The sequence below is a fragment of the Ogataea angusta genome, assembly GCF_019207475.1.
Source record: "Ogataea angusta isolate 61-244 chromosome Unknown 61-244_NODE_11_length_350522_cov_89.849751, whole genome shotgun sequence".
NCBI lineage: Eukaryota > Fungi > Ascomycota > Pichiomycetes > Pichiales > Pichiaceae > Ogataea > Ogataea angusta.
The window spans coordinates 329,195-350,522 of record NW_025065225.1 but is presented as its reverse complement, the minus strand read 5'-3'; the positions used below and the strand labels follow the sequence as shown (position 1 = coordinate 350,522).

General features: G+C 40.3%; 12 protein-coding genes across 12 annotated transcripts; 5 read left to right on the top strand and 7 right to left on the bottom strand.

The window, feature by feature from the left end:
* On the bottom strand, window positions 1–504 carry KL928_004963 (uncharacterized protein; the record flags this gene model as incomplete). The annotated part of the gene is made up of 1 exon (XM_043205719.1): window positions 1–504. A coding segment is annotated over one exon (504 nt), but the record flags the coding sequence as incomplete, so codon positions are not given.
* Window positions 505–1,938: 1,434 nt separating this feature from the next.
* On the top strand, window positions 1,939–3,591 carry KL928_004962 (uncharacterized protein; the record flags this gene model as incomplete). Its single annotated transcript, XM_043205718.1, has 1 exon — window positions 1,939–3,591. The coding sequence occupies one exon, from the start codon at window positions 1,939–1,941 to the stop codon at window positions 3,589–3,591; it is 1,653 nt and encodes a 550-aa protein (XP_043057957.1).
* A 309-nt stretch (window positions 3,592–3,900) lies between these two features.
* Window positions 3,901–7,416, bottom strand: KL928_004961 (uncharacterized protein; the record flags this gene model as incomplete). Its single annotated transcript, XM_043205717.1, has 1 exon — window positions 3,901–7,416. One exon carries the CDS (start codon window positions 7,414–7,416, stop codon window positions 3,901–3,903), a length of 3,516 nt encoding a protein of 1,171 aa, XP_043057956.1.
* Window positions 7,417–7,799: 383 nt separating this feature from the next.
* Window positions 7,800–9,263, top strand: KL928_004960 (uncharacterized protein; the record flags this gene model as incomplete). The annotated part of the gene is made up of 1 exon (XM_043205716.1): window positions 7,800–9,263. The coding sequence occupies one exon, from the start codon at window positions 7,800–7,802 to the stop codon at window positions 9,261–9,263; it is 1,464 nt and encodes a 487-aa protein (XP_043057955.1).
* A 93-nt stretch (window positions 9,264–9,356) lies between these two features.
* Window positions 9,357–9,698, bottom strand: KL928_004959 (uncharacterized protein; the record flags this gene model as incomplete). The annotated part of the gene is made up of 1 exon (XM_043205714.1): window positions 9,357–9,698. One exon carries the CDS (start codon window positions 9,696–9,698, stop codon window positions 9,357–9,359), a length of 342 nt encoding a protein of 113 aa, XP_043057954.1.
* A 393-nt stretch (window positions 9,699–10,091) lies between these two features.
* On the bottom strand, window positions 10,092–11,309 carry KL928_004958 (uncharacterized protein; the record flags this gene model as incomplete). Its single annotated transcript, XM_043205713.1, has 1 exon — window positions 10,092–11,309. The coding sequence occupies one exon, from the start codon at window positions 11,307–11,309 to the stop codon at window positions 10,092–10,094; it is 1,218 nt and encodes a 405-aa protein (XP_043057953.1).
* A 1,394-nt stretch (window positions 11,310–12,703) lies between these two features.
* KL928_004957 (uncharacterized protein) lies at window positions 12,704–16,039 on the top strand (the record flags this gene model as incomplete). The annotated part of the gene is made up of 1 exon (XM_043205712.1): window positions 12,704–16,039. One exon carries the CDS (start codon window positions 12,704–12,706, stop codon window positions 16,037–16,039), a length of 3,336 nt encoding a protein of 1,111 aa, XP_043057952.1.
* Window positions 16,040–16,278: 239 nt separating this feature from the next.
* Window positions 16,279–16,885, bottom strand: KL928_004956 (uncharacterized protein; the record flags this gene model as incomplete). Its single annotated transcript, XM_043205711.1, has 2 exons — window positions 16,279–16,704; window positions 16,865–16,885. The coding sequence occupies 2 exons, from the start codon at window positions 16,883–16,885 to the stop codon at window positions 16,279–16,281; spliced, it is 447 nt and encodes a 148-aa protein (XP_043057951.1).
* Window positions 16,886–17,131: 246 nt separating this feature from the next.
* Window positions 17,132–18,829, top strand: KL928_004955 (uncharacterized protein; the record flags this gene model as incomplete). The annotated part of the gene is made up of 1 exon (XM_043205710.1): window positions 17,132–18,829. One exon carries the CDS (start codon window positions 17,132–17,134, stop codon window positions 18,827–18,829), a length of 1,698 nt encoding a protein of 565 aa, XP_043057950.1.
* A 34-nt stretch (window positions 18,830–18,863) lies between these two features.
* KL928_004954 (uncharacterized protein) lies at window positions 18,864–19,385 on the bottom strand (the record flags this gene model as incomplete). The annotated part of the gene is made up of 1 exon (XM_043205709.1): window positions 18,864–19,385. The coding sequence occupies one exon, from the start codon at window positions 19,383–19,385 to the stop codon at window positions 18,864–18,866; it is 522 nt and encodes a 173-aa protein (XP_043057949.1).
* Window positions 19,386–19,546: 161 nt separating this feature from the next.
* KL928_004953 (uncharacterized protein) lies at window positions 19,547–20,350 on the top strand (the record flags this gene model as incomplete). The annotated part of the gene is made up of 1 exon (XM_043205708.1): window positions 19,547–20,350. The coding sequence occupies one exon, from the start codon at window positions 19,547–19,549 to the stop codon at window positions 20,348–20,350; it is 804 nt and encodes a 267-aa protein (XP_043057948.1).
* Window positions 20,351–20,375: 25 nt separating this feature from the next.
* Window positions 20,376–21,020, bottom strand: KL928_004952 (uncharacterized protein; the record flags this gene model as incomplete). Its single annotated transcript, XM_043205707.1, has 1 exon — window positions 20,376–21,020. One exon carries the CDS (start codon window positions 21,018–21,020, stop codon window positions 20,376–20,378), a length of 645 nt encoding a protein of 214 aa, XP_043057947.1.
* Between the last annotated feature and the right edge of the window lie 308 nt (window positions 21,021–21,328).

Genomic DNA, 21,328 nt, shown 5'->3' with positions numbered 1-21,328 from the left:
TAACCATACTGCTGGATCTTGATTCCATTGAAGTAGATTGACACATTTTGCTCCCCATTCCATAGGCCCTTGTCCATCTGACGAGTTAATTGAACAGTACTCTTTGTACAACTGTCTAAAGGACATGTGTCCATAATTTTTGATCAGAAGATGATATATTTGATAACCAGTTTGATCCTGATTTATCCGATTCTTTACTGGCTGTGACACTGAGATGTGTACCCAGAATAACAGGAGTTGGTCATAAGCAGTTTGAATTTCAATGACTTGTTCATTACCTCCACATTGTTCGAGGGAAAAAGGTATAGTACCAGTTCGAATATAGTCAACAACTGATGGTTCAAATGAATTTAAAGTATTCGTGAATTTTGTTTTCCAACGCATGAAATTTACCGCTGACATAAGCTTATCATCATCGTGAAATAAGTTGGTTGCCCAAGAAGCGCTTGCAGGGCTCATAACCTGTTGAGACTTTGTTTTGATGAGTGTAATGTCTACAGTCATTCTTCCTTCAATAATGTGACTATGTATCAGATAGTTATTATCTTTGGTATACCTAAGTCCCTCACTTATAAGTGGGATATGACACACCCTTATATATTATTTAGTTAGTCTCATATGCATCCTCAGATTTGTATCATATGAGAATGTGCTCACACTATGCATGCGTTAAGACCAACAAACCTTCATATCAGGATAAGCCGCACAGCCATGATATAATCTATGACTATCTTATCTCAACAAAGATAAGGACTGTGAAATTCTTCAAATATTTGCTTCCGACCTATATGTTCATTAACCTGAAAATCTCACTAGTTCTAATATCTTAAGTCTGAAGGCGTACAACTTTCCAGATTCAGATAGAATGCATGGGTAATGCTTTTGATATTTTTGGGTCTATTGACAAATAAGCACACACTGCGTTCACTGGTCCCATCTATTTTAGCAGTCAGTTACAACAGCCTAATCTTGGTAAGCTGGGACAGTCGTCAGCAATATCTTTAACTCCATACATTAGTGCAAAACGTGGCTGTAAATGAAATGAGGTATTAAACTCCCTACAGGCTAAGGATTCATTATAATGAGCTGTCACCAAATCTGACCATAAACTTTTGAATAGTACTTATCTTCAAACTTGAGTCAAACACATTCACCTGTATCTTCTTTCACGATTGCCACCCTATACTTTACCATTCAAATATCAAGACACTTGCGCAAGCCCAGTATGAAAACTGGATCTCTTCTATAAAAAAAATAATGATGTTGAACAACCTCCGAGACCGGGAATTGAACCCGGGTCTCCCGCGTGACAAGCGAGAATTCTAACCACTAAACTATCTCGGAAAAGGTTAGCATTTAAGGTAGTTGAATACACACATACGGCCATCGCAAAAATGACGTAACCTTGATATATACAAAACTATATATACATGGTATCAAGCAATAAATTATGCGGTAAACAATATTGCCAATTGGAGATACGCGACTAGTCTTGTCGTTACAGTAGGCGAGCATAACAATAAAAAAACAATTGTAGTTATGCCACACGATACTATATTTCCGGAATAGTTGAAGTCGGGTGGCTGAGATGGTTTGTATCACTTTCAAATGAGAATTAAATTTGTGACTAAATTTGGGCTCTTTCTTTTCTTAGAACAGAAGAGCCCTGTAGCATTTGCTCGGTATTTTTAAAATTGATGGGTTTTTGAATACAAGATTGTAGTTGAACTGCTCATATCATTTGCTTCAAAACACAGCAGTATAACTTAACGTTCCACATACCAGATAAGTAGCTGCTCGTCAAAAATCTGTGATCTTGTTCGAGCGATATATGTCAAAAAACTAAACGGTAACTAATATTAAACCCCGATAAATCTCCCAACTTTCATTTTAGATTTTACAGCCGTTTCCACTACAATACAAGAAACGATCATTTGAATGTCAGACTACCGTTTATCGACTCGTGAGAGTCATGAATACACACTGATCAATTTCATCTGCTTTTTACTTGCATGCTTTTCTGCGGTTGCGCTGGCGGTCTTCGTCTCTACAACTCAAACATACTTCATCACGGATGTGTTACAAATAGGTGAGAACGTCGGAAGTTACGTTGGCATTTTAGGTTTGTTCGATGAAATTCTGTCGATGTGTTTGGTGCCACTGATGGGAGTTCTAGCAGACCGATTTGGGTCTAGGGTGATTGTCTCATCAGGTTTTTGCGTTTCCGGATTGAGTCTTTTCGGTTTCGGATATTTCGTTAGAACCAATGTGGTCCCTCAGATGCTGTTTTGGAGATTAGTGTTTGCTGCCGGGCTGACAGCCTCCTTGGGTATCCTAACGATCATGGTAATCGAAATGAACCACTCGGGATTCGATATTAAAGCATACATATTTGGTTTAAGCAACTCATTGAGTCCATCTGATAGAGCCCAAGAGGAGTCCGATGCTATGGGCCGTTGTGACGGAGCAAGTGTCAATGGAAATCATTTGGAGAGAGTAGACCAATTGAACAAATCCAGGAAAGATGGGACCAAGGTTTCTTACATGGGTGTAATGAGCGGATTTGGTGCAGTGTTTGCTGTCACTCTCCTATTAAGACTTCCGGTGTTTTTTGGTACAACAAGACCAGCAGGGTCTGCGATGAGGTTGTCTTACTATACGGTTGGCGCTGGTGCAATAGTTGTGGCTGCCTTTATGTGGTTTTGTTCTTTCAAAAGTGAAAGCGATGTCTCTTTTAAGGACGACCTATTTGAATCATATTCACAGGGCAGCGGGATACGTGAAGATTTGGTGAGCGATTCTGATGAGGAGCACTTTACATCCTCTACGGCAAGAGAATCTTACTGGACATCTCTCAAGGCAGGATTTCAGTTATCGCTGGAAGACCCCGGAATTCTGATTGCTTATTTGAGTGGCTTTATTTCACGGTGCATTACAATTGTGATTACTTTATACATTCCATTCTATGTGAACTCCTATTACAGAGAGATAGGTAATTGCACCAAAAATTCAAATGACAAAGTTGATTGCCCTGAGTCTTATATTTTGTCATCAATTCTCACAGGTATCGCCAATTTATTTGGTCTTATGCTTGCCCCAATCTCGGGAATTCTAGTCGATCGATTGAACAATTACACCATCCTCATTTCCATTGCCGCAACCCTATCAACATGTGGGTTTCTTGCGTTCTGCCTGATAACAACACCTGATAAAAGTGTGATGATTTATCTAGCAGCGTCACTGATGGGATCTGCCCAAATTATGTTCATTATAATATCAATGACTATGATTTCAAATATTACCTCTGAGGACAAATATAGGCAACGGGAAGGTTCTATATCGGGGGTATTCGCTTTTGTAGGCGGGGTTGGAATCATTTTCACATCTTTTGTTGGGGGAAAATTAGCTGATTATAGTCCCAAGCTTCCCTTTTTGCTTATAGTTGTTACAAGCATATTGAGCCTTATAGCTGTCTTGTTTCTAAGTGGCCATTCCCTGAAAAGCTTGTGTGATCTTTCAAAACGTTCCGAAAGACTTGAGGAACGAGAAGATGCCTCGAATTTATTGGATTACGCTTCAACACAAACATGAGCGTTGCTTTTAGAGTGCTAAGAATATACGATCTTTCAGTCTACTAAATTTAACTTTGAGGTTGCCTTCGCTCAACTGCAATGTCTAGGCATAAGGAATGAATGTATTGAGTGATCAAATGAGTGAGGAGATATATGTAGCAATAGTGGCAAAAAGAGGTTGCAGTAAATCAGATGTTACTGGGACAAGCAGGAAACAATTACGAAGTCGAGGTATCACGGGGTATGACACACCAGCTATGGGTTGACAGCATAATCTACTATTGCTTAAGGAGAGTGAGTGCATATATATTGATCAAAGATGATAGACTCAATTTGCAGTAACCACAGAAGTTCCTTCTTGAAATCTGACTCTGAATAATCTATTCGCGTTGGTGAACATGCCCTCCTTCAATGAAACCACAATGAATTGAGACCCCTTAAACCTTGTTTTAATCAGATGGCCAATGTTCTGGGTGTGACTTAAATCGAGAGCAGCATCAACCTCGTCTAAAATATACATCGGGGCCGGTTTGAATTGAAGAAAGGACATTATCAAAGCTAGAGCGACCAGAGAACGCTGACCACCTGACAATTCAACCAGCGACTCTTTCCAAACGTTGCCTAGCTTAACCCGTACTTCCAATCCTCTGGTTATATCATTAGGATCTGTTGGGACGAGTTTAGCATAGGCTTGCGGCAAAAGATCTCCAAAAATTTGCCCAAAATCATCAGATACTTTCTTGTACGTTTTGAGAAGCTCTGTTCTCTTGTAATTATCAAGTTTCCGGACAGTTTCTTCGATTTTCGCCTTATCCTTATTAATTTGCCTTATTTTAGTCCTCAATGAACTCTCGTGCTTCTCATGCTGTTCTATCTGCGCCATAATATTGCTATTGACCCCTTTTTTCTTCATTGATGATGAACGGCTTTTTAGCTGTTCAATACGCTTGTGACAATGATCCAGATTGATGTTGGGATACTGCTCCAAAACCTGATTGAGTAGCTTGCGATCAGAAACCCATTCTTGTTCTGAGATGATTTGATTTACTTTTTCTTTGAGTGAACTGTAGAGATTCTCATGAGTGATCACTGCATCCTTTTGCTTCCTCAAGTTCAAATCTACATCATTGTAATCCTCGCGTTTTTTATTCAGTAATTGTGTCATTTCCTGCAGTTCCTCATTTATTCCTACCATTTTTGACTTCTCTTGAGTGATGGAGTTCCTGATTTTCGCAATCTCCGCTACTAGATGGACACGTTCTTCTTCGCCCTTATTGATTTCATCCTTCAGTAACATGATGGCTGTCCTGGACTCCTCGATTTGATTCTCAAGGACACGAAGATCAGATTGGCGGTCATCTTGGCCAATCTGATGCTGTTGAAATGCCTTTTGAGATAGCTTCATCTGTGTTTTCTCGGTATCAATAAGAGCGGCAAGCTCATTGATTTCCTGTCGTAGCTCGAGAAGCTTTCCTTCCCCGTCATTATCAAATTCTCTCATATCGTTTTGGAGAGACTCAATTTCTCCTTGAACCCTAACACCCTCATTTTCAAGATCCTTAATCAGCTTTTCAAGCTCAGTTATTTCAGTTTCATCTTGTTTCACCCTTTCTAGTAATCTAGCCGCCTCAGAATGCTCAATTTGCTTCAATAAAATGCTCTTTTGATAGGATTCCATCTTGAGGTCACGCTGAAGTGACTCGGTTTGTTTGCTCAGACTTTCTTGTTGCTGAATCTCCTGCCGCACTGTGTGTAACTCAGAAAGAAGATGATGTTCTCGAATTCGAATGTTTCTAAGCTCTGCAAACGCAGAAAGAACGGAAAAGGTATTTTGTCTTGAGCCGCCAGAAAGCCTACCTTCTGGGTCATATAGATCCCCATCCAATGTAATCGATGCAGTCCTCACCTTTGGGTCGAAAGTAACTTTTTTCGCTGTCTCCGGGTCATGGCAAATCAAACGATTTCCAAAAATGAACTGCATTGCTTTCGTGTATTCCGAATCATGTTCAATCAAATTCAGTGCAAGCTCTACCTTTCCCGGGGCCAGAGATTTTGCGACGGTCAATTGGGTGTCATTAATGACCTTCGAAGTTATTTTGTTGAGTGGAATGATTGTGACCCGCCTTCTTAAATTTCCCTTGTCCAATAATTTGGAGCCCGACTTTTCTGTGTCAACAATAACATTGTACAATCTCCCACCAGCACAGACTTCGATAGCCGTTGTGAACTTATTATTCAATTCATTGATCGTAAAAAGTTCTCCGACCAACCCCTTGACGGAGGTAGAATCTAGCCCCGCATTGATAGCATCAAATTCGAAGAGCAAGTTAGGATGAGCGCGGTGAAACTCAGAGAATTTGTTCCGAAGTCTGTATAATTCGTGGTTCAAGGCTTTCTCTTGATTTCTCAGGGATTTGAGCTTTTCAGGGAAAAAGCCAATTCTCGCAAGATCGGAAGACAATTTTGCACAAAGATCTTCCTTCAATTTTATTTTAAGATCAAGAGAATCCACTTCATTCTTAGCAGAGTCAATTTTATCTTTCTTCGAAGATAGGTCGTTCTTTAAATGGTCAATCCTATAACGTGATTTCTCTTTTTCCACTGTGATCCTGGAAAGTTTTTGTTTACTGTTGTGCAGCTGAGCCAAAAATCCTCCATCGGTCGAACCTCTAGAAGATAGGCCCGTCGAAAGCGTGGATAAAAGCTCCTCTCTTTGTTTCATTTGCTCAAGGAGATTCTCCACATTCGTTTTTCGACGATTGAATTCCTCTTCAGCAATCTTGTACGCTTCATCAGTATTGTCTTGTAATTTCTTTTGCTTGTCTATTTTCAAACACAGACTCTTCAATTTGATGTTCTCTTCCTCAAGAATTTGTTTTTTCAGGTCTCTCGCTGTCACCGTTCTAGTCATCGAATTCGTCAGTTCAGTTTCAGCCGTCTCAAGCTCCTTTAAGATGGCTCCCTTACCTATTTCATTTTGTTTTCGTGCACGCATATCTTTCAAATCTTCTTCCAACGTTTTGATTTCGCTTTCTAGAGTTTGGAATCTGGACTCTAGTTGCTGCAATTGCGTTTTCTCATTTTTGACCACATCTTCTTGACGTTCCAACTTACCTAGAAATATCTGATAGTCATGGGCTGCAACTGCTTTGGAAAGGGTTTCCAGCTCGATAATTATATCCTGAAATTCCATCACGGTACGTTTTTGTTCCCGCAGATGCCTAAGTTTGGGTTCCACTTCTTCTTTGAGGAGATTCTCAGTAGTTTCTAGCTTTATATTCTTTTTAGCCATTATTCGCTCGGCTTTTTCTCGCTGACCCTCGTACATCTTAGTTCCCGCAGCTTCCTCAACTAGTCCAAGGATCTCAGTTGGTTTCATATTCAGCATCTTCGTGATCTTCCCTTGCATTATTAAAAAGTTCGGATTGTTGATATTAAGCTGAACTGATTGAAAAAGATTAAGTATCTGTGATTGCTGAACCTTATGGCCATTGATAAGGTACTTGGAAGCCCCTCCAAGCATTACTTGACGAGATATACTTATTTTAGAATATTGTTCAAAACCAATGGGAGATTTAGATTTGTCACTGTTATCGAAGGTGATAGTCACTGAGGCCTTCGTAACCCCTGCCTGACCTCTTTTGTAAATCAAATCCTGTAAGTTTGCTGCCCTGACAGTGGACATACTTGATATCCCGAGAACAAAGCAAATCGCGTCTAAAATATTAGATTTTCCAGATCCGTTCAATCCAGTTATCGCATTGAACTGTGGATCCCAAGATGAAATCACAGTTCTCACAGCATAAGATTTGAAACCATCCAGTACCAGCTCCTCTACTTTCATCTTTGGATGTCAAAACTAGAGAGAGAAGCTCAAAATATTGTATTGTTGATAAAGTCAAGGATGATTACGCGTAATTGTTTTTCTAGTCCATGTTTATTCTCTATCAAATTTTTGGGTGATACACACACATGCGTATTATTGCAACTCGTCATATCAAGCCCCGCAGACGAAGTGTGCTACTCTACATCATGCTGTTGAGAGGCGCATCAACTTTATCTGACTCAAACGTGAATAGCAAATATTTCACCTATTCAGTAAAACGCTTGTAGAAGAATTGATAAAGCCTATGATTAATTCAGCATCTATGGCAAAAATAATTTACCTTAAATTCCGCTGTCCGCAAACGAAACGGGCGAACAATTGTTTTAGTGGACATTGAGGAGATGTGTGAAAATGTTAACGAGGACCGAAGCTTGAGGGAAGCGTTTCTTTCAGATGTGAATATTGCAACTCAACGTTCTATTGCTGATGATAAACCTCTGGTGATTATGGTGGAGGAATTTTGTCAAGCTACAAAAAATGATAGTAAGAGGGGTTCGAACCTGAAGATATCGCATCTCCACTACCAGCTCTTTGAAAAAGAGTTTGTAGGATTAGCCATTCAAAAGCCATCCACTGACTTTGACTTGCTATCGCAAATATTTCCTCAAGTTCAGCTTTTAGCCCCTCCTTCTCTTATCGCCATATATCGTGGCTGTATCATTCACTCTATGGTAGACAGTGTCATTTCTTTGACAATAGGAGACTTCCTAGCTGACGCACATGAAAAATCTACCCAGTTGCGCACGAATCAAAAACTCGATACATCTCATCAAGCAAGGCCTAGTGAAGATTCCTCTAAGAATAACGAGGGCGATGCGAATTCCGGCACACAAGGTGTGACCTTGTATCGAAATAAGTTGTGCTCGAGTCCTAAAAGGTGCAACAAAAGCTCAACAAGGAAGCAGTGCAGTCAGATAGAGAAGGACAAGAAAAGAATACCGAAATTGGCAGAATTGGATAGGATCGAGAAGCAGCTGGAAGCGAACTCTGAAAATAAAAGGTTTGTGAATCATACTCAGTCCAACGAAAATCGAGAACCAAGGCCTTCCACAGATGTTTGCCTTATCCAGGTGAAGTTAGTGGACGGCATAACGAAGCGTATGAAGTTTTCGAAGTTTGATAAGCTGTCGACTGTACGTGAAATCATATTAAAGAGTTACAGAGAATACCAACAGATACCGTTTCAATTCTTCAAACCTACTGAAAGGCTCACTTATTCTCAAGACCACGAAGATCTAATGCTTGAACAGCTCCAATTAGATAGGTGCACCTTGATATTGAAACCAATTGATCCATTCGAAAGCCATAATGACACCGATCACCAAGGAGCGACTTCTTCTTATCACTGGCTCAAAAACAAGATACTATCTTTTGTTGGATATGGTGGCGGCCAGGTACCCAGGAGTCCTGCAAATCATGTCAATGTAATTTCGTCTGTTACAAAAAACAATGCTCCTCACTCACCAATACTGGATTCCGAATCGGATACAGATACAATATACCACTCGCCCGAAATACGCTCCTTACTGTCAAGGTCTTCATCACCTCTTGAACCGTCACTCAATATATCCTCTTCGGACTCCAACTTCGACCTGAATGGTGTTAGCAGCAAATTCCTCTCAAACCCTCATTATAGCTCATCCTCAGCCCATTGTTTATCAAAAACTAGAAACGGCTCTCTAGGAGCTTGCGCTTCTGCCTCTTCATCGAAAGGCAATCCGGCAGAGCTACTCGACAATGGAGGAGACGAAAGCGGTCCCAAATATGTGAATGTTGAAGATCACAACGATGACAAACTCTCATGAAAATTAACATCCCTGATATGGAAAACACATCTCGTATTATACAGAAGCTAATAAAACTAACTCTACATAACCAGTGACTGGCTTAAACCATTATCATGGACCTCCACAACACTCTTCGAGACAGAAGCAAGCCAACAAAGCAGCCAAGCAACCTCCGTAACATCCACATCCGTTGTCCCTCTGCTTTGGGGGCTGTTGCTGCACGTACATAGGTTGCTGTTGGGGCTGGTAGTAGCCTTGTGGAGGTTGTTGGTATCCTCCTTGCTGAGGAGGGTATCCACCCTGTTGAGGGGGGTATCCACCTTGTTGATAATATCCCTGAACTATTAGTAATTTGGAATCGCTCGAGCTCAAAGTAGAAGCATGCAAGCTTTGATGAGCGGTATGTCTGAGCCTGTAGAAACACCGTGCCCTAATTGAAGCGGAACCGCTCATTTCGCACCATCTTAAAATAGTACCTAGATGTGACTTACCTGGTTGTTCATAATTCTGCTAAGAGGACAAAGGTCGTTGATGCTGAGATTTGTAGCTTAAAATAAAAAACTGTTCTTGAAACGAGTGTTTTGAAATTTCATTTTTGGTGTCTGCTATTTTCGGATGACGGGGCTGTGCAGGTACCTAGTAATTACCATTAGGAGGTAGACAGAATATTTGAAAAAAAATATTAGGCTTTTATCTACAGTCTGGAAATTCCATATACGTACGGGAAGACTGATCCCAAATTTCCCCACAGCGAAAGCAGCTTTGCTCATCCAAATGCATTTAACAATTTGCTAGATACATTGTTTTCTAGTTTTCGAATCAACCCCTTCGAGAAAATGTGATCATTCATTGTAACAATTGATCTCTGTAGTGAGCTTGGTGATTAATAAACTTTGCTGATCTTCTGTCATTGATGTCCTTTAATTTTTCTTGCCTAGCCCAAACTCTCTTCTTGGCTTGGAGCTCCTTGCGATCAAAAGGTTGGACAAAGTGTCTGGTTTCCGCCGCAATTAATGTTCCCTGGCCTTCAGTAAGTTCCCTATCGGGCTTCAAATTTTGCTTGTAGTATCTCATTAGAGATCTATGACCAGCCACATGACCACTCGGAAGGTAAAGTTCGTATCCGTTAGTGTATAAATCATCCGTGGATACTTCATCCTCTGAACCCTCACCAGCTCCATCATCTGATAAATCTTCCCACTCTTCATCGGTGTCTGTAGCACCAGCCTCTGTGTTCCTGAAATAACTGGATTCAAAATTATAAAACTCTGAAATTTCCATCTTTTCATCCAAAGTTTCATAGGGGATCTTGCAATGTCCTTTTGCACGCATATGTTGTCTCACACTCTCGATATTTCTACCCTGGAAATTGCAAGATAAGCACATATTCCCCAAGCCAATCTTTTCAGATAGGTAAGATATCAATCCAGCCTTGTCAACCAGATAACTCATTTCTGGAATATACAGCCCATGACTTTTAAACATGTGATCTATATTGCCATCTAGATCGAGAGACACGTAGCCACAAAACATACATGTGTCCGAAGGTATTTCCACTTTGTTTTTGATCTTCTGGTCAATGAGCTGTTCGGTCTTCCAATCTTCATCATATACGTCGTTAGCTTGATCTTGAGTATTATCGAATAACATCGGCTTTCCCTTTCCGTCATTAGGCAAGCTTTCTACTTCAGCCCTTTCTGCCTTGATATCATCATGTACTGGTACCTGGTCGTTGGATGATATCATTCGTCGTTTCGCAATCTCCAAAAGCTGTTTTTTCTTTTCTAACAAAGCCTCCTTTTCCAATCTCCTTTGTTCCTTTTTTGTCATTTGTTTGGCATCAACCCCTGAGAGGCCCTCTCGTATGTCATTTCCTTCGCTAGTTATTGTTATGTTTCCTACTTTCTCATTAAAAAGCTCCTCAGTAATGGGAGGCAACTGTGAGACTCGTCTTTTGAGATTATATCTATGCCAGTCAGTTTTCATGTGAGACCGCTGATCTTCAGGCCGTGAAAATGCTAGAGAGCATGAGTTGCAAGTATATTGAGGCCTGGATGTGGACATGATATGGATAAAGAGTTTGATCTGGAAGTACTTTAGTCAGTTCTTGCTCTAGTTTTTTTTTTTCCCTCAAATTTTTTAACATTTTGTTATTACACAGCCCAATAATGACAAAGTTTCTGTTGAAGAAATTTTGTCTTCTTTTGCGTTAGTAGCCAGAAAAACTGACATTTAGGAGGTTCAGATGCTATTGACGAAGGTCTGTCAGATACAAAACACTTTCACAATTCTAAGTAGTAAAAAGGGGTTTGACCATGATCGATCTCTAGTTGATCAAACTGTGAGAAAGAAAAGCCACATTCGATTTTTGAGTCGTTTGCTGAACGAGTGATTAGCCGGCTGTTGCTACATCAAGAAATGGAATTGTCATCACTAACTTGTAGTTGTTGTTATTGGAGGTTGACAATAGCACTAATTTCACTCAACAATCCGACAGATCTTAAGTAGGCCCCGCTTTATACTCGGCAAGTGGGGTTACACCAGAAACCATCGAGTGGGATCGCACCTCAGGTGGGGCTTCCACTCATACAATTGGTTAGCTTAAATCCGTGCGCTCTTTTTATACCGGAATTAAGCAGCACAAAAATAATCCGAGCATAGCGTGGTCTTGAGTTAGGTTTTTCCGGTGTAATCTCACAATTCTTGAAATAATTCATAGCTACAGCCACGCCTTATGATTTGTTTATGAAACAGATGGTCAGATCAACTCGGCCGAAAAAAAAGATGCAAGCAGGGTGCCCCGCTCTGGTGAATGCTTAGGAGCTTCCCCCACTCGAGTTGAGCCCAACACAAATTATTATTTTACCCGATGATTACGTAGAGAGTGCTTTTTAAATAACAGGCTGACGCAGGTTCTTGATCTCAACAAAAAAGAAATACAAATGAGGAGAATCGTGCTCAGTTGAGGGAGTTGTCTCAGCGAACGATCCGATTTGCCAGAATTCTGCTCTAAGTAATATGACTTATGTATATATGCAGATGGTCAGTTCCAAGAAAATGTCTTACGTGATACAGGCCGTAGAAGAGCCTGTACCATGAGGAACGTAACAAGCTAAAATGGTCTGCTTTTTCCAACTTAAGGAGCGCAAGTAGGCAAATTTCGGACTTTGAAAAAATCGCACCTCATGTGATCACCAGATACCTGCACAGGATAAAATCTTATTGTTAACAATAATAGGCGAAATTAAAACGGAAATAGATGCAGAAAAAAAAAACGATGCACTAACCATCAATCTCCGTTACACGGTTATTTGGATCACCTAATAGCTCGAAGAGCTGCGCTGTTTAATTTTTAACTTAAAAGTCAAAGCTGCTTTTAAACCAAATTGCAGTAAAGGTTTGCGCATTTGGCTGGTGAACCTTGTTAATACAGACACCGCTGATCTTGTTATATTACAATGGACGGCATAAGCAAACCAGTTGGCTTCGGAGAGAATAATGAGAATGTGGTGAAGAGAGAGTTGTCTGATGATGATCTTTTTGTTTTAGAGTCTCGGCTCAGTGAATCTGCTAGTTCAACAAACTTGACTAACTCTCCATCGCCTCCTCAGAATTCAAATCTTTCGAATAGCCATCATATCAAACCTACCGTATCAAGGACCACATCGTCTGGATCCTCCTATGTCCATCGCCAACATACACCTTCACATGGGCACGGATCACGCCATTTAGCTCATCATCATCATAACAACAGTGTATTTCCGCAAAGGACCATAAAAAGGGAACCAACTGACTCACTCGAGGATGATGCCATCGAGGAAGCAGAGGGTTTTGAAAACAAAAGTCAGTCACGTAATAAACCTCTGATTGAACAAGCTTGCGACTCTTGCCGAAGAAGGAAATTACGCTGCACAAAGGAGTTACCCAAATGCTCAAAATGTATGGATCACGGATGGGAGTGTGTTTATTCACCTCGAGCTGTTCGATCACCGCTAACCAGAGCGTACTTGACTAAGGTTGAAAATAGAGTGAAACAACTGGAAACATTTCTTCTTAAAGCGTTTCCTGGGGAAGACTTAGAGCAGATGCTAGGAGGGTTTTCAAGAACTGGGTCAAATATACAGTCTTCAAGCAATTCTCCAAACATGAGCGCCTATTCACTTCTCTCCCAAAATAAGCAGCCATACGATAATCCAAGCAGCACGCAAACGATGCAGGATTTCTCACTAGACGCCCCATCAGCTACGGTCTTCAAAAAAGAGACCCCACAACAAATTCTGTCAAGACTTCCAGATGAATTCATGGCCACCGAGTTATCAAATAACACTAATTTTGATTGGTCGGAAGATGATGAAGAGAGAGAAAAGGGCTTGATGCTGAATGGATCTCCATCGTCCCCATCGTCGATAACGTCTTTACACGAACCGAAAAATTCGGTGATTTCTTTCAACTCACTTGACCACCTTCATACAAGCCAAGCTCAATCGTCGACTATCAGTACGAAGACCAACAATTCGTCTCTTTGTACTTCACCATATCTCAGAGCAGTTGCTCCATCATTTTCTACAGATGGGATGGGAGTCAATCCTACCACCAAGTCAGGATTTCTAGGCGTAGGATCCTCGTCTTCATTTTTGAGGGTCATGAAGATCGACAAGATTGATGAAGAAGATGTTGCAGATTTTGTGAATACTGGTGCCACAGACACGGATTTTGTAATGGATGATTTTGACTTGACATCTTGCAACAATAATACTGACACAAGGAAGCCATTGAAATCACCACCGAACGTGCCTATGAATCCTCAGATCAAGAAGCAGATAGTGGAGGGGTTGAAAAGGGGCTTAGACAACATGGAACAGAATAAAATAGGCGAGGAGCTTGAACAGTACTTGAATATGAGGTCGACACAAGAAGAATTCTTGCAAAGCTATTTCAGATATTACCACACTTCTTATCCCTTCATCCACAAGGAAACATTCATGAAACATTACAGAAAGCAATTACCTGTAAAAAATGAGGCTCATTGGCTTGTTCTGTTGAATACAGTTCTTGCTTTAGGCTGCTGGTGTTTACATGGGGATCATACTACTATCGATCTTGCATATTACCATCGTGCTAAGAAAGCATTGAATACAGGTGCCAATGTATTCGAATGTGGCAATATCATGTTGCTGAGTGCCTTAATTCTATTGAGCAATTACTCGCAAAAGCGGAATAAACCAAATACCGGATGGAATTTTTTGGGTTTAGCAGTTAGGATGGCAATATCCCTGGGAATGCACAAAGAATTTAATGAGCAATCAAGTACTCGGGAAACCCGCAAAGAAGACCTGTTGAATCTTGAAATCAAAAGACGTCTTTGGTGGGGTTTGTACATATTCGACGCTGGAGCATCTATAACATTCGGAAGACCGATTAACCTGCCTCCTCCAGAAGTTGTTGATGTTAAGATGGTAAGCAACATAAATGATGATGAGCTCTCTCAGATCATTGAGAACATGGATGGGTGCAGTACTGTCACAGAGGAAATGATCAACAAACCTTATCCCACGTTATATTCCGCCTTGATTGCACAAACAAAACTCACTTTCCTGACTACACCCTTTTATTCAAAACTTATCTCCAAGCCTGCCCCCACATTGCAAGAGTGTTTCAACATGAACATGACCTTGGAAAACTTCATTAATGAATTGCCAGGTTACTTTCATGAAGATGAATCTGTTGCAAAGCTAGAATTTTTCAGATCGTTACCGGCAAATCTTCGTCAATCGACAAATGAGTCACATTTACCTGAATGGTTTTTGCTCTCCCGGAATAGACTCATTTGGAGATACAGAAATATGCAAATAATTCTTTTCAGGCCTTTTATCTGGCAAAGAATTGTGGGAATATCCAATCCTGAGGTGATGGAAAGCTGCAAAACTGAGGAAGCTAAGGAAGGAAGAAGAATTTGTCTCAAGGCAGCTTCTGAAACCATCAAGTCAATTGATAAGTTTGTGAAGGATAACGAATCTCATCTTTCCATCATTGCCGTATGGTATGCAACATATTTCTTGTTCCAAGCGGTTCTTATCCCGATAGCTTGTCTGTGTTCTGACTCATCATCTTCACATTCCACTTCATGGATGGATGATATCAATCGCGCAAAAAATGCCTTGTTTGTTATGTCAAAATATAATTCAATGGGATCCAAATTGACTAAGGTTATAGACAAGCTTTTGGGCCAAAAATCTGCTTCATCAAACTCGAAGCAAACAGCATTTGGTGACAGGCAATTTGCTAGCTATCCAGTCACGAAAGTCAACAGTACATCGTCAAACGACTCTCTCAATAGTCAGCCAGCAAGTTGTTTTTCTAGTCAAAGATATCCGACAACGATGTCTTTTGATGGACCGAAGCTTACGAGATTAGCTGAATCGTCAAAGAACTTCATGAATAACGTGAGTGAAGATATCGGTGCCCAAAACGTGGATTCATTTGTATCTCTGGACACTTACTTAAACTTTGATACAAATAATACCCCAGAGTCAGCACTCTTTGACTTTGAGAAAAAGAGGAAATTGTCCAATGCAGAGAACTCAATTCTTTACAACTCGTCCAGCACATCGCTTTTCAACACGGCAAATACAACCTCAGTTTCCAATTCCTCTGCTACTCTTAATAATTTTGACCTGGACCCTAATATGGAGTACAAGAATAAAGAACACCGTTCTGATAAAAAGGAGTTATTGAATGATATCTATTCAATGCTTTTTGACGAATTTACTGATCCGATGGCCTTCAGCGTCTAACGACTCTACTTATGTTATGAGTTTACATTATGTTTATACACTATATATTAATGATTTACGTTTATACACTTTATACCACAACCCACATTCTGTAGAGCATAAAGGTGCATTACAAATTGATATCTATGGGCTTGATGCATATAAATAACGAATGCTAACCTAATTTATATGAAATATAGGCTAGTTAATAATTCAATAAATAAATAAAATGAAAGAAGGGGAACGACAAAATCGTGTAGTCATGAATGAGCTGAAGAGCCATCCCCAACTTTTGGAGGTGAAAGACTGAAGCCCCATTTATCCTCCCCTTCTCTAACCTCATAGTATTTCTTCAAGTCAATACCATGATTCTGATGATTCACGAAGTTAAACCAAGGAATAAGACCAAGCATCATGTGGCTATCTTTAGAGTTTCTGGAAGCCACATCTTGTAAATAGGGTGTAAGAGATGAGGCACCATATGGATTCAAATTTTGACTCAAAAGCATCTTCACTTCGTACCTATCTTTCCTCACTTCCCTCGAATTTTCAGTTTGCCCTTTGAATCGGAGCACAGATCTTTTGTACGCAATTAGAAAGCCACCAATAAAACCCAATACACCAGCGGCTCTCAAATGAACTGCTGGCGGTCTTCCTATTTTTGCGCTCGATGCTGGCTCGTACTTCTCCAGCCCAAATAAACCTAAAGGTAGAAAGAGAGTGCCTGTAACCCACGCAGCATAATCAGACAATCTAAAGTATCGTACAACTTTTGTGAACTCTGGATCTTGGTCAATCAACTAGATGGTTAGATAATCAACATCTCCAGAGTGTGCTATAACATACCTCATAAGTTTGTCTAGTCATTGTATCAAAAAACTATTGATATCTAATTGTATTGAAGTGGGGAAGCTATATAAATTTACTTAGTGTTAGACACGGCTTGATAACAAATTAAGTAATCAATAATCTGGAAATTTTTTTGTCGCTGGTCGAAGGACGGGGCATCTGGGCAAACAAATATAAACGCGTTCCATTTCAAGTTTGACCTATTCAATAAAGCCGTACCCTTAGCTAGCACTTAAAATCAGCGAATTCAAAGATACTTTCGTGATGGTTGCAAAGAGGAGACCTGGAATTGTTCTCACATTGAACCGCAAAAAATCAACAGTCGTTAATGAAGTTGATAATCCTGAAAGCCTGAGCAAAGAGAGTTACATGAACATCATTGACTCCATTAATGATCTTATTGATGAAGACTATAGTGTCGCAATCACTGGAGATTTTATGAAGCTGCCTCCCAAAAAACTGTATCCCGATTATTATCAGGTAATTGAATCCCCTATCTCCTTAAATGAGATAAAAGCGAAAGTGAAAAAGTCCGACCGCTACTCAGTTCAAGAATTCCTGAAGGATTTCAAACTAATGGCAGATAATGCCAATACCTACAATGACCCTCAAAGTTATATTGCTAAGAATGCGAATAAGATATATGAATTTGTTGAATCTAGAATAGCAGATATAATTTCGAATTCCAACGGCACTGAAACATCGAAAACCAAGAAAAAAATCAAAACTGCAAAAAGACTCGATGCGGAGGACAATGCTGGTAACCAGGATTATACCGTTGACCTCAAATACATCTTGAAATCAATCATAAACTATAAAGTCCCTTCTAGAGGCAAATTATCAACACCGTTCATGGATCTTGTAGATGGTGATATGTATCCGGATTACTACAAGATCATCAGAGAAGGAATGTCGTTCAACTTGGTGAGACAAAAGCTTGACGAAGGCGAATATACTAATGGTATAGAGGGAGTTGTCCACTTTCAACGAGATGTTGACCTTATTTTCACCAATGCCCAGACTTATAATCACGAGGAAAGCCTTCTTTACCAAGATGCGGTGATACTCCAAAAGCTTGCAAAGGAAAAAATAGAAAAACTGGAACAATCAGTCTCATCACCATTAGAGTACGAAGATGCGTCTTCTGACGACTTTGACAATAAAGCTCCACCTCAGTCTAAAAGAGTAAAACATCCCATCATGAAAGAGGACAGTAAGAAAAGAAAGCTATCAAAATCGAGGAAGAGAACCATAAACGAGGTGGAAGATGATGATTTAGAGATTGAAGAAGCTGGACAAGACTCCGAAGATGATGAACCGAACTCTGAAGACGACGAAAGCGTAAGAAATGGAAAGGGCAACGTGACACACGAATTGAATATTGAGTATCCGGTAGAGGGAGACAGCTTTACAGAAGAACCAGCTTTCATACAAGGTCACGAAAAGAAGGCACAAGCCAATTCTCATGTTAAGCAGATCACGATCTCCTCAAGCACTAAAAATTATACACAAACAAGCTCCGACAGACTCTATGAAATCACTCTTTCAAATCCTGATACGATGAACGCAATAACGCTCCCATCTGACGTTGTGGGACAACCTTTTGTTGTCTTCGTATCGCTTTCAAGTTCCATCATGAACGAGCGGTATGTGTCTGAACTGAAAGTGAATAACGAAACGGTAAAGCCATTTCCAATTGCAATATCCTACGATGGCAAAGGTGAGAACGATTTTCTGGCTGCAAGATATGAGATCAAAACGGGCTTCGGAATTAATCTAATTGAATTTATACTCAAAGTACCAGGACCTAGGGATGTTGTCAAAAGAGAGGCCTTAGCTGAAGAGGATTCAAAATATCGTCGCCGCACTGCTGCTTTGAATCCTATAAATGCAACAAATAATGCGGAAGACAAGAACTACGATGTCCAAACAACCAAAATATGGATAAACGTTTCTCAATAAATGTCTATGTAGAGTATGACAACTAGTTAATCGCTTAGTCGAATTCCACCTTCAGGGCGCCAATATTGTTGGTGTCAAATCGAATGCATTTGTCAAAAGGAACATCCATTTTCTCTTCCAAAATAGCAAGCTCTTTCTCCATTTCCTGGCGAACTTCACTGCTGTCCAGCACCTCGATCTGCGTCAAGCCACGTGCACCAACAGAATCGTATCCTCCAATTGCCTGCAATTGGGGCGTAGAGTTTTGATCAAAAGAAGCTAATGATGTTGCCATCGGTGCATCCACTGTTTTTGAGGATGCTTGATTGTGTAGGGATGGCGAGGTTGGTTCCTTGAGCACAAATTGCGATTGAAGATGTAGGAAGTTTGTCAAGTCTATGAGATGGTCATTTGTCGAGTTCAGTATGCTATTCAGTTCTTTATTCCTTTGTTCTAGAATTTGCTCCTCGTATTGTTGTTGTACAGCTGATGACGACATATTTTCACCAAGAAGAGGCGTAGATTCATCAAACTCATCATCGGCCTGTGGATGAAGGCAGGATAGACAAACACCCATTGGAAGACAGAACTAGATTATGAGTTGACTAAAGAATGAAAATGGTGTTAGGATGTTAAAAAATTTGAATCCTTGACTTAGTGGCAAATACTGAATTGAAGCACTTCACGAGTTGAAAACATCTAGACATTATTTTTTTTAGAGCTAGCAGACTACTTTAAATGGTTGGCCTAAGCTTCGACAACTTTCAAAGAAACCAATTCTTGTCAAAAAATGGGGTCCAGACTCCGCAAGCAATTTCTACTGGTACCACTATTGTGGGATGCAAATTCAAAGATGGTGTAGTGATTGCAGCAGATACCAGAGCCACGGCTGGACCTATAGTGGCGGACAAAAATTGTGAGAAACTGCATCGTCTAGCTCCTAAGATTTGGTGTGCAGGTGCAGGAACAGCAGCAGATACTGAGATGGTCACGCAATTAGTTCAATCCAATTTAGAGTTACACTCGATGTCTTTGAATAGAGAGCCAAGAGTTTCTTCAGCATTACAAATGTTGAAGCAACATCTTTTCAAATACCAAGGGCACATTGGAGCATATTTGATTGTGGCAGGGGTGGACACCAAAGGATCTCATTTGTTTTCAATTCATGCTCACGGTTCTACAGATATAGGATTCTATCAATCTCTAGGTTCGGGATCGCTTGCCGCTATGGCAGTTCTTGAACGTGATTGGAAAGAAGATTTGACTAAAGAGGAAGCCATGAGACTTTGCGCAGATGCTATTGAAGCCGGTATTTGGAACGATTTGGGTTCGGGCTCCAACGTCGACTTATGTGTGATGGAAGTCGGCAAGGACGCACAATTATACAGAAACTACTTGACTCCTAATGTCCGAGAAGCAAAAGCAAGAAATTATAAGTTTGAAAGGGGAACAACGGCTATCTTGAAAGAGAGCATCTACAATTTGTGTGAGGTCGAGGAAGTTCGGGCGACAACAAGGGATGCAATGGAGGTTGACGCTTAAGCCACATTAAAGTAAAGTACATAATTTATTTGGCATTGAGTTGCTTCAAAACTTCAATAGTTCCTTCAACAATTGCTTCATGTTCGAGAGCATGGATTCTGGCTTCCCATTTTTCAAGCGATTCTTTCTTGAAATCAATTTCTTTGACAACAAGAGGAGTGCCTTTGTCGACCTCCTCGATAACGTAGTGAATCATACAACCACCTTTATCAATTAAGCCATCTTGACCAGCTTTCCAGGAGCGCTCGATCGCATTCGTTCCTTCAAATTGACCGGGAAGAGCAGGATGGAGATTGATTATTGGAATTTTTGCTTGATGGAGAGGCTTGAGGAAATCGGACGACAATATGAGCATCCAGCCAGCACACACTATTACATCTGGTTTGATCCTTCCAATTATGATATTTACTAGATCTTTGTTGAAGTTGGCTCTGGCTTCATTCCGTTCAATTTGCTTCTCCTTGGGAATTCCTCTATAATATGTCTTAAGTTCGTGGGTTGTGGTGGGTATGCCTGCTTGAGATGCTCTTTCGAGACCGTATGCTTTGGAGGACGAGGAAATCACATGTATGATTTTCCCTGGAATTTTACCGCTGTTGCAATTATCAATCAGTGCTTGTAGATTGGACCCGTTTCCCGAAATCAAAACCAAGATGGATGGAAGAGCCATTTGTGAAAGAAAAATCAATTTTTTTAATTAGTTTCCTGTCATTTTGATCAGACTGAAGAAAAAAAATCTCTTTGTAGGAGAATATAGTTAGTTGCTAAGTAATCGTGCTATGCTAGATAGCCGTTGCATGTATTATCTATTCGATCGTCTAGAGTCAGCAGTAAGCCTGGGAGCCACGACCCATGATGTTGCACAAGTTAGAACAGTAGTGAGGATATCTATGACAGAGGCAACAACAGAAGAGTATGGAATGTAAGGAAATATGGATATTGTACCCTTTAGTATCTAATTTGCCCTTTTTATTCCCA